Here is a 12,499-nt window from a genome sequence, read left to right as displayed (position 1 = left end):
TGAAATACATCACATATAGTCATGAATTATAAATAATTTTTAAAAAATCAGATTTGCATTATTGAATTTTACACCAGTTTTAATTATACGTGATTCTGCTCCCTCCGTAGTTCCATAGTTTGAGCAAAACTTTGTTCCGTTTACTAATCAAATCAGAATTACATGTTTACACTTTAACATGCATTGCTTTCATCAATACAGAAATGTATCAAAGCAAATTTACAGAAAAAATAATCATCTAACACATATCAGTGAAATATTTGATTTACATCCTCAATATTATTGTATATAAGATTAACACTTGTGTGCCTTAATCCTACAAATACAACCAATTCGTCAAAATTAATATGCAAACAATAATTTTTCCAAAGCAATTAATACATTCAATTTTATTTAACATGTACATTACTTATATCGACATTATAAGACACTTCTGAATCAACCATATTTTTAAAAGGATTTCCTTCCAGACCTTTACTATCCTTGGGAAGTCTATAATAATATTTTATGCCTATTATCAAAGGACTTTATGATGTCAATTCTAATCTTCTTCTAACACTAATAAAATTGCCTTTATTTTGTGTATCATAATTATGAATATCAGCATAAAAAGTATTATTACCACTAATAAATTTTAGCAAAATTTAAAAAGTAAAGTCAAGAGATGAATAGCTTCAAGTCATTTCATATGTAGAGAAACATACGAGTACACAGTGACTTTAACTGCTTTAAAGTAATGCGTATTGGTCAGCGCGGCAGACGATCAGTTGTATGTTGACAGGTCTTGAAAGGCTAATGATCTAGGTGGGAGGAGCTGTCGTTCACCTGAGAACATGTGTAACTGACACCTCTCATGTCCTTGTCTTGTCCAAAGTCCAAGCAGTTGGGAGTGGTTCCTACTGATACTGTCTATTATGTAAACACCGTGGTCGATTCAACATGTGCTAGTGATGTGGTGTGTGGTTAGTTGGAGAGGACAAGAATCAGTTTTTCTCAGCTGTCACTTGAAATGAAGTTTATAGCATCGTGATTTATATTAGGTTTCATCGTTGACTTCACTCTGTAGCATTTGATTTTTGGTATTGTTAAAATGGCAGGAGTTTGTTAACAATAAACAGTGTTAACGCTTTAATAGTAATGAAAACTACATATTTTTGTATGAAAAGGACATTCTTATACATTTTTAGATCTTGGTGGGGAAGTTAAAAGCAGAGTAAGGTGTAGAGTCAGTCTGTACAGTAAGAGATAGAAAGAAGTGATGACATGCCTTTCAGTCAAGATAGGATTTCAGCCAGAGCTGTCTGTAAGGTATGGGCTCAAACATATGATGCATCAGTCTGTGTCACACAGGCAGTCATAAATTTCTAAAGTATGTATTTCTGATTTTGTAGATTGAAGTAAAGGTTTACCTTACCAATAACAATTTCTTGCAACAATGTATGATTTCACCCCCTCAGACCATCTTCAGCTGCATTTGCTGTTGTCATACTGTTTATTCTCACACTATTTGTGTACTTAATAAATGTTTTGCTTTCAGGAATGAACGGGTCCAGATGAGATGGAGCATGCGGAAGTCACCGGGAGCAGCAATGTGGGAGTCAAGGAGGCCGAGATGGGAGGACCGGAGGGTAGTGACAGTGGGGTGGAAGTGAACGGGAGTGCAATGGGTGGGATGGGAGGTGACGTGACACCGGCAGCCTCCTGTGACTCTAGTCTAGTCAGCTGCTGCTACTCCTCGGAGGACCTAGTCAGCAACACCCTCCAATTGTTGGATGACCTCTCGTTGTCTGCTGGGGACGGCACGAGCGAGGGTGGAAGTGAGAGCTCTTCTGTCGCAGGGTACCACCAGCCGAGGTTGTCTTCCTCAGGAGGAGTGCGAAAAAAGTGTCCCTTAACGCGAACACCTTCCACTAACCGTCCTTCACCGTCCCCCAACCTTTCCTCCAGATCGAAAACTCCTCTGAGCTGTAGAGAAAGAGTCCCCTCGGGTAAAACCACTTCTTCCAAAACAACACCTAAGTCACTTCATTCGTCTAGAGCAATAACCACCCCCAGTACAACCCCTAGAAGTCATAGAGATACGTCTGATAGTTCCACTAGTCGAAAAACTGTTGCCAGAGTTCCTTCTGCGAGTAGAACAAAAACCACAAATGGTTCATCACCTACCGATGACGGTAGGTGGCCGTCCACTGTGAACAAAATAGCACAAAAGTGTCGTCCATTAGTTAACGATAAGAAAAACACCCCGATGAACTCTTCGGTCACTTCTGTAGAAAGTAAAGCGACTGCCTTAGAAAAGTATGCGACGTTACCCAGACGCAGGAGGAAATCCGCAGATAACCTTACTCTGAGTGAACCGCTTTCTAGTAGGGAACCTAGTCTTAACCGTACAGCGAGTTTGCGCAAGAAACAGAACCCAATGGTGTCTTCGGCAAATGCGGCAATGCTGCAGCCTTTGACGTCTCCCAGCCCCAAGACCATGCCTCCTTACCCCAGGAAGTCAAGAATGACCAAGACCAGGATCTACCACGAGGTCAGCATCCAGACATCACTCACTGGTGCAGACTTGGAAAATGGTTTAGGCAGTCCGTTACTGAAGGATGTACACTCCAGAGTGGAAACTCGCAATTGCGGAGTTCAGGTAAAAATAAATTATTATGTAAATATTTACCTTAGTCAGTTTAGTGTAAAATTTTGGGTATTTTTTGTTTAATTAAAGTATTGCATATTTCTGCTGTTACCTACCTACACAATTTTAATATTTTTTACATTTTTTATTTAGAATTCAGTGCTGTAATTAAAAAATAGTGAACATATTGAAATTTGTATCGTGATGTTATGGCAAAATTTAATACACTCCAGTATGTTTTAAAAAAATTCTATGGAAAATTAATAATAAATAGGCTCAATTTATTAAGCAATCCACTGAGACAATTTAGGAATTTTATATTTTGAAAAGAGTTCTTTTTCAATGACAAGAGTTCCTTTCACAAACGTGGTGACTGTGGGCCTAGCAGCTCTCCATAATTTTTCCATAAGGGACCCTGATCGCAGTTGTTGGGCTAGAGAGAAAACTTGTGATCCTGTGTCAGGTGGAGACAGGTTTGAAAAGGATAGAGCAGCTGGTGGAGGAGGGTGACAGGCAGACTTGTAACCAGTTGGTGGTGATGGTCGTATGTGTATTGCAGGTGGAGAGAGGTATGAGGAGGATAGAGCAGCTGGAGACCCAGCTGAAGGAGTGCAAACTGCAGTTGTCAAGGCTGGCGGAGGAGCGAGAAGAGATCAGCAAGACTTGTGATCAAATGAGAACTCAGCAGCTGACTAGAGACGCAGAGACCATCAGGCTTAAGACTCTTATCATTGGGAAACGTAAGATTAGTCATTTTCTGTACTCAGCATATAATATTTGTTCTCATATTTTCTTTTGAAAAATAACAAGAAACTCCAATTTTCCAGTGAAATTTTTGTAAACATTTGATAAATTATTTAACTCTTGCAGCGTCAGAACAGCTGTCAAGGATAGTTATATCAAAACTTTTACTATAAAACGTGCCATTAAAAGAAATATTTTGGATAGTGAGTTCTGAAGTAGTAATTATATTTAATTATGGTACCTTGCAGTAACTTATGCAGAAGACAAATATGTATATGCATGACCATCAAAAATTTATATTAGGCTTACTATAGAGAAATCTATGACAGATTTAACCTCCAAAATGTTATATAGAACAGGTGAATTTTCTACTAAATTGAATTTTAAAAAAATCTAGAGTTGAGTGTGAGCAGTATGACAATATATGGTATTTAGGCGAACAGGCTGAATGCGTCTGTCCGGTCTCACTCAATGTAATGAAGGTATTAAGTTAGTCTCTAACATATCTGTTTTCAACTTTGGTAAGACTGATTGTTAAATCCCTGAGGGAATTATACAAATTTGAGTGACTGTAATAGCTCCAGTGTTTAAAACTAAAGAGGATTATAGAAATAAAATATTGCCAAGAAACAAAATTTCATTTTCCTACCAAGTTTATTTTGCCAATTAAATTTCCATTTACAAAAATTGGAGTTATTCGTTATGTTGTATCCAAGACAGCACAAGATCTAGACCGTCATCTCAAAATTACCTTGTATTTACTACCCAGTAATGATTAGTTTTGCCGGTGACTGTATCAGAAGATTTGTTCTGTTGTGCAGATGACCCCGATGATGTGGTGGGCCAGCTGGAGCAGCAAGTGCTGAGTACCAACTCTCTCATCTCTCAGCAACAGGAAGAGATTGGCAAGCTACACAGCATCTGCCACACTCTGCAGAGGGTTGGTATTACTAGTTCTGACAGAAAATTATGATTCCTTACTTGTCTTAATATGCATGATTTCTATTGTAGAATACTTCCAATAGTGGTGAGTTTTATCACTCTTATACTCAAAATTTATTCAAAGAAATCAATATATAATTTGTAAATATGTTTATGTACTTTGTGACGAGATTCAAAACTTAATGTTTGAACCAATGTATTATCTTCATGTCTAGCTGAATGTGTTCGTTTATAGACTCCTGGTCAATGTTAAAGTAACTGGTGCTGACTGTACCTATCATATAAGCCTTTCCAGCCACAAGAAAATGTCAAGAATTTTAAAGTGACTAGTGCTTAATTTGATGTTAGAAATGATTTCCAACTAAGACGGAAACAATATTGTTTAATCAGAAAATATTTTTATTGTGAAAGAATGTAAATATGTTGATTTACATAAAAACATCCATTAAATTTGTAAAGTGAAAAAGTATTTACATATTTTTTAAAGTTGTAAAGCGTAGAGAAAATTTACAACCATTAAGATTTTAATAGACTTTCAAAAATTCCTGTATAATGTTAAAGCAAAATGGGTTTTCATTACATTACATGTTTCCAATATTGTAAAAATTCATAGCTTATTGATACACTTTCATCATATCTATTTTGAAAGCGTGATTGAGTGGTTTAGTTACTGCGTCAGTTCAACCTACGTCTGTTTTAAGACTGTCTCACAATGGACACATTGAAGTTCCTAATTATTCAAGCAGTCCATCATTGTCTGAAGTACAATAGGCTGTGACTGACATCGATTATCTTGCACATTCTGCAGCAGCCGTTAACACTGCTAATGGATGGATGCCAAGATGACTGACATTTCGCACATTCCTACCCTCTCCGTCTTGACATTTGAAAATGCAACGCTAATTTAGTTTGGACTTTGGATCCGCATTGAGCGATACTCTTTTGCTGCGTTTCAAAATAGCTTCTGTAGAGTAGTAATGCCCCTGTTTCTCATTGGAATTTTTATCAATACTTTGTGATAGTTGTGGTAATTTTAAGGTAGTCAATATAAATGTGAATTTTAATGGCATGATCAAAAAGTGTTACTTTGGATATTTATGAACATTTTATTTATTTTTTGAACTTTTATTTACTTTTGAACTTATATTTTTATTTTGAAAGCCATATAAATAATTTTAGTTTTTTTGCACATGTTGCTCATATGAATCACACAGAGTGTCAAATATATATATATATATAATTTGTAGAATCTAGATTAAAATTTATTGTTTCACTAACTGTCCTACAATAAAGGTTTTTAGTTTATGGTTAAATTGCCCCTGAAGTAATAAAAATCTACTTTTATACTGTATGGAGCTCATGAGGAGTATAGGAGGAATGTATCCTCCGCCTGTCAGGCTTCCTGTGAATCAGTTTTCATAACATTTTCAAAACGTTGTGCATGCTAGACTATTGTTTTAGACTTCAAAAAGTTTTAAATTTATTGCGATGTATTGATATCACCAATCACATGGGTGGTCAGATACAATTTTTAAAACAGTTTAAATTTTTGCAAATTTCCAAACCATGTCATCTGTGTCTTTGTGTATGTATAGTCAGATTTTAATTTTTTTCAACGTATAAGAAATATCAGCTTAACTTAATCTCTTAGTACATTAATTCTGTAAAGTTTTATTTATTTGTTATTAAATGTCACTTTCCTGAACTGCATCAAATGTCAAGTTTGATTTTGTCATCATATTGATGATTTATAAGTCGATCACTCCATGTACCAGTACAGTACTTGATTTTGTTGTGAATTATTGATAAAGTAAGGTCTGATTTCTTATAAATAATTCCATCAGTCTTTTTCGAAAGAAACTTTTTAAAATCCTCACATCTTTTTTATATTCCTACATAGTTTTCATTTTTATTCAAACTTTTGTCATAGCATTGTACAAGCTATTGTATGTTGAAATCATGAAAGTCCTGAAAGTATGCCCTTTTGCTGGCCTGTGAGGACAGACAGCTAGTCTGTAACGCCAATTTGATGTCCATCATCTGTGGTGTAAGAGTTTGTCAACGAGAAACGTCTTTAGTACAGCTGAACATCACTCGGCACCAAGTCTAAACTGTAATGTGGGTGGTCAATGTGTTGCTACTCAAAAGATCTGATTAGTTTCTGTGAATGGTAGAATTGGATCTCATTTTGTAATGCTAATGCTGAATTGGTGATGTTGTACCCATTCCACGTCCGTCATGTCTGGCAGTTCATTGGAATAGAAATGTTGTGGTGTTCGGTAAATTCAGATGTATAGACAAACAAAGAAAGAGGCTGAATTAAGTTCACACACAACTTTCTAAAGCAATAATTAGCTGAAAATCAACCTAATTTAATCCTTAATCATTTTTATACTGTTGTATTATACTACAGTGTAGTTTGAATGTAATGAAAGGCTAAGAAAGACTGCCATCATCTTCTCAATTGACAATTAATAGTGCTTTGCCTGTGATCGCGAGCCATAGACATAGATAAGTTGTTAGTTGTTTAAGTGTGAAGTTGTGATTTTAAGCGACTGTCTGCAGGAGTTGGAGAAAAGCTACTCAGCGCAGAAAATGATGCTGAAGCAGCAGGAGGAGATGGAGGCCGAGTCAGCAGAACTGCAGGAGTTCCTGCAGGCAGAGAAGGCGGCCCTGGCTGATACCTTGCGGGACCTGGAGAATGAGGTGAGAACCTGCAGTGATGTAGATTTATCTGTCAGTTCAATCATATTGAGATGTCAGGCTTGCGAAAATTGGAATCAATAGAATCATTGAACATATTATTGAATTCAATAACGTTCTCTGATTTGACGCAAATCAACACGTGGTCGGAATCAGCTGGCAGATATAAATTAGTCTGAGAAAGAAGAAACAGAGGAAGTAATTTAGGGACTATTTGAAATTAAAGTCCCCGTCTTTCCGTAAACATTTTTTATAAAAACTAAAACTCAGTAATTTTGTATTAGTAATATAGCCTCCAAAAGGGTATAGTAATAAAATTAATGAGAATGATACACCATTTTCATTAGTTTTAATGACTTCCTTCCAGTACCTGTTCAACATCTCGTGCAGAAAAAGGGTTTAGGCCATTGTAACCAAAGCTGTACTGTGTTTATAATTTTAAACCCTTTGAGTGCCAACGTCTGATTTTACCGGATGACAAAAAGTTTGGCCGAAAAGTGCTAACGTCCGATTTTACCGGAACGACAAAAGTTGGCCGGAAAGTGCCGACGTCCAATTTTACCGGACGTTCGGGAAAAAGTTACTAAAAATTGTAACCTTTAATATTTTTAAATAATATTATATTGATATGTTTGTGAAGAATCGTTCTTTTCAAAATAAATTGTTATAGTACACTTCCGATCAAACTTTAAATTATGAAACTCACATATAAACATTTTTGGTTGCCATAGCTACCAGAAACAATGTGACAATAGTTTCTTAAAAGTTGTATAACTTACTCATTATTGAAGATAATAATATAAATTTTTCAAGATTTACAGACAATTGCATACACTTTCCAGTGATTTGGACTAAGAAAAGGATATGAATTTTTTTTGGTCATAGTAATTTGGTTGAAAAATGAAATTAAAAAATATTTTTGAATTGTTTTTAGGTAAGTCCATTTTTGGTATTCCTAAATTTAGTGTTATGGTAACTTTGTTATTTTATGTTAATTAAACAGATTTTTCAGAGAAAAATATAAAAAGAATCATGTTGATAGCTTATTAAATAATCAAACTGTGAATTTTTTACTAAAACCTTGCAAAATGCCTGAAAAAGGGCTGGCACTTTTAGCTACACCCACTAGAAAAATAGCTGGCACTTTTCAGTATACCCACTCAAAAAATACTTGGCACTCAAAGGGTTAAAATTTACTCTGGCATCAAATATATATCAGTAATTGGTGTTCTATTATACAATAGTTTTAAATTTTTTAGTAACTATAGTTTTCTTCATCACTATAAGTATCTTGCAATTCTAAGTATAAAAAGTACTTCTACAATAACACTGTGTAGGTGGAATACATAAATAAACTGAATTTGTAACCTCATGATTTGGTGATAATGACATTCAGTCATATCCGAGAAAAATGATAAACTTTGTACAGCTTAAGCTAAAGAATAACCAGATGTAAATGACGTGTTCTTAGTAAATTACTTCAAACGTTGCTTTTACTCTCTTGTTCCTAACATCAGAACTAATTTATCAGACATTAACATTTTCTTGATAGCAGATGATGTATTTCTAATTTATCCTGCATCCTGTAATTTTTATTGCGATTTTCAGAAAGAACTATTTGATCACATAGGTAGGTTTTTTGATGAGCAATGTAATAAACACAAGAACAAAATCGTATTGGGAAGGGTTGAAAAAGTTATTTTGTAATTTTCGAACAGCTGTGAAATATAAAGTGTAAATGTCACACTCATGTTGATAGTTGGCTGAAGCGAGACTGAACGTGGCAGCCAAGGAGGCGGAGTTACAGAGGCAGCAGGAGGAGTGCTCCCACCTGGTCCGCATCAGCGAGCAGAGGAGGTAAGCTCTACAGCAGCGATATCTCGCGGTACGGATGTAATCTGCACCAAGAACATTGCGTTTTTTAGTAAATTAAAGTAGGATAGAATGAGGTAAATCGGTTGTGAATTTAGTTTTTTTTTTTTTATAATGCTAATACTTTTGCCATTTTCCTCATTATAAAAATGTCTACAATAGAAGAGTTCATTACTAAACAGTGCTCAGATAGTGTAAAAAAATATTAAACAGTTCTACAAATACAAAAAATATAAATAAAAATGACTTCCAGTTTACCCCATGTGGGATGATTTGGAGGTATGGCTCTGAATCCAATAGTTTATAATGTTAAAAACGTAGGATAAATTGATGCTGAAATACCAAATAAAACCGTTACAGAAAATATGATTTAATGAAATAAAAAACAATTATTATCCTTTAAAACTTCACTCAAAAGTAATAATCACTGATTTTGTTTATTTTTATTTACTGTTGGCCTTCACATCAAAGAATTCAATAAAATAATTAAAATTCTTACAAGGCGTTAACTATTAGACGGATAGTGAAAAACATCCATATTTTTGTAACTTTTTCTTATTTATTTTGATTAACTTTTAAAAATTTCACAAAAAATAGCATTTTTTGGTTTGAAAATTAAGATTAAATAATGTTTAAACGTTTTTGTTGTTAAAATATTCCTTTAATATTTCGGTTTTTTACCATTATCAAACAGGATTTTAGGATTGCTTCGTCTATGTTTAATATTTCAGCGTTTAGAACCTTAGTGAATATATGTATATATACATATATGAAGAAGAGACAGTAGTATCTTATGTGGTTGGAGTAATTGTGGTAATCAGTTCCTTGATGATTCTCTGTCCTCAGACAAGAGCAGCTGTCGCTGGAGGCACGGCTGGCAGGGATGGAGCTGCGGAGCCGAGAGTCACTACTACAGCAAGGAGCAGCTGTGTCTGGAGCCTCGGTTGCTCTGTCCAGGCTAGGCACTCGGCTTGACAACCTGGTGGAGGCGCTGGTCTCTACTTACAACATCTCGGAACATGACCTTGAGGTATGACACAGTTGGGTAACTAAAAAATTACATACTATTTAAAAATCCTTTGATGCAAAAGAAAAGTCCTCTAAAAATGTTTACCACCACCATGTCCATCTCTATGGCGATTCTTTGACTCACTTTGCGGTGGAGAAAATTCCTAATCAAATATTTTATTGTATCCTTAAAATTATAATGAATTACTGATTCTCACCGATAGCCTATAAAGGATGAACAATATAAATAATTTTATAGCAACATACTATTTATTCTGTGCTTAATAAAGTAAGGAAATGCTGTATAACATTTATCTAGCCTAATATAACTAGAACTATTAAATTCTATGAATTGTCAAATCCAGATCCTTCAATATATGAGAATTATATTTGTTAGTTCCCCAATTTGTTAGAACGATATTAAAATCACAAGCCAACCAAACTGTTGTAAATTATCACCACTTTTGTATATAAATTACTGTGTTGTTGATGGTGCTGGTAGGTAGCATGATCCTGTATACACAGTCAACCTTGGTCACATTGGTTATCTTCATAGATCGCTATGCACTCGAATACTCACCTTACTTGAAGTGAACTTTGAAAATTTTGAGGTTAAAAACAGAAATTAGGAGATTCTTGTTTATCATTTTGTATCGCCTACTGAATCGTTAAAAATGTTTGGAAATATCAAACCAGTTTTTCTTATGCCTTCTCCTGTAATGAGTCATTAAAAGTCATAAAAACTAAACATTAATACTTAATGTGCGGTGTACAGATATCTCCCTATTGTCATATTTTAGTTTCATGTGTACATCACAAGACACGAGTGTGCCAAGAATGTGTAGGAATACATACATGTATTGATTTATGGCTGTCGGGAAGCAAGCTAGAATGTGCGTTGTGCCAAAACTAAATCAATAACCACTGCTTATTCTCTTATTGTCATTTCGTCTGACGATGCGTGTCTGTCATGCGGATGTATATATCTACGTGAAGGGTGCAGCTGACAGTACCGTACCAATAGAGTTCTTCAAAAAATATCTGCATATTTATCATTTTTCCTTCCAAGAAACAGAAAATAAATTAAACTTTAGCAAAACAAAATCTTTGTTTAAGTCTCAGTGATTATAACCAGAACAAATATTCTGCATTTTTTTAAATTCCAAGGTGATGTGGTGCTTTATTGAAGAAAAATAAACAATAGAATGTGAAACTAAGTTTAAATAGATACGGACACATCATGATTGAAAGTTACAAATAAAAAAAATGCAAAAAAAATCTCACTATACATGGTGACATGTAATATGTAGCCTAGCAACTATAAAGATTTGGCCAAAATCAAAACTTTTAATCCTAGAACTGGAAATTGACACTATAATGTCGGTCTGACACGCACGTGTTTTGACAATTCGTTTAGTTCATAAATCAACACTACCACAACCACTGTATATACACCATTTCAAACAGAAAGAATTGCTTATTTCAATGCTGAATTTTTTGCTGTTTTGGCAACAGTGATGTCATAAAATTTGCTTGAAAATATCCTCTTAAGGCTAAACTTTGGTATATTTTTGAAACATTTAGTGTAAAAAAACTTTTTTTTTCTAATTTTTGAAAATTATCATACCCATAGTAACAAATCTAGGTATGTGCCACCACTTTTCAAAATAAAAAAAAATTTTTAAAGTGGTTATTAAATCATTTATTGTTTTGTAGTGTATATGATTCTCTAAATGTTTGTATATTTTAGAAATATTTAGTTTAATAATTTTATTTTTTTGTAAATAATTTTACTCATAGTAACAAATTTTAGTGTACTATTTGTGCATTGTACAATATAAATTTATTTTTGATCAATAAAACCTGGATACCATCATAATTATCTGAAATTATATAAAATGAAGAATAAATTGGTTATCTAAGATTATAATATTTATTATATTATCACATTCTACTAGGTGTAATCCCACCCTGTAAACAAAGAAATTCTTTTTATTGTAGTCAATTTTTATGGTTTATGGCATAATGTTTTTATATCAAATCAAATCAAATCAAATCAAATCAAAGCATTTATTGTCAGGATACAAAGAATGTATATAACAACGTCAATATGATACATTAAACTAGCTTGTGAGATTTTGCACTACAAGAAAAAAACTCATCGACACTGTAAATAGCAGATTTTAACAACCAACATTTTATGGTATTTTTGAAATTAGTCCTGCTCATGATCTTTACTTGCATGGGTAGAGCATTGAAAAGCTTGATACCCTGGTATAGAAAGCTGCATTGAGTACTAGTATAGTTACATCTAGGAGTTATTAAGTTATTTCTATTGCGTGTAAAATGATTATGTACATCTCTTTGGTTGCTAAAGTCTAAATAAATTATCTTTAACATACAACAATACATTTAAAACATAGATGGAACGGCAGGGTCAAAATATTAAAATTTACAAAAAGAGGTTTACAATGTTCTCTACTATGTACATTGCCAATTATCCTAATTGCCTTCTTCTGAAGTACAAACAGCTTATTTGCTAAATGAGAATGGCCCCACAAAGCAACTCCATAGGTCAAAAAACTATTTATATATGCATAA

At 34.0% G+C, this 12,499-nt stretch overlaps 1 protein-coding gene across 1 annotated transcript in view; it reads left to right on the top strand.

Moving 5' to 3' along the window:
- LOC124368280 (golgin subfamily A member 5-like) overlaps positions 1 to 12,499 on the top strand; it is a 41,010-nt gene that overhangs the window by 14,989 nt on the left and 13,522 nt on the right. Inside the window, exons 2-7 of the mRNA XM_046825554.1 lie at positions 1,538 to 2,641; positions 3,189 to 3,369; positions 4,195 to 4,313; positions 6,881 to 7,021; positions 8,778 to 8,875; positions 9,737 to 9,920. Coding sequence (XP_046681510.1) covers positions 1,559 to 2,641; positions 3,189 to 3,369; positions 4,195 to 4,313; positions 6,881 to 7,021; positions 8,778 to 8,875; positions 9,737 to 9,920 — 1,806 coding nt within the window. The 5' untranslated portion in view covers positions 1,538 to 1,558. The remainder of the gene's footprint in view (positions 1 to 1,537; positions 2,642 to 3,188; positions 3,370 to 4,194; positions 4,314 to 6,880; positions 7,022 to 8,777; positions 8,876 to 9,736; positions 9,921 to 12,499) is intronic.

Source organism: Homalodisca vitripennis, chromosome 8 (assembly GCF_021130785.1).
Source record: "Homalodisca vitripennis isolate AUS2020 chromosome 8, UT_GWSS_2.1, whole genome shotgun sequence".
NCBI classification, from domain to species: domain Eukaryota; kingdom Metazoa; phylum Arthropoda; class Insecta; order Hemiptera; family Cicadellidae; genus Homalodisca; species Homalodisca vitripennis.
This window is presented reverse-complemented; position numbering and strand designations above follow the sequence as displayed.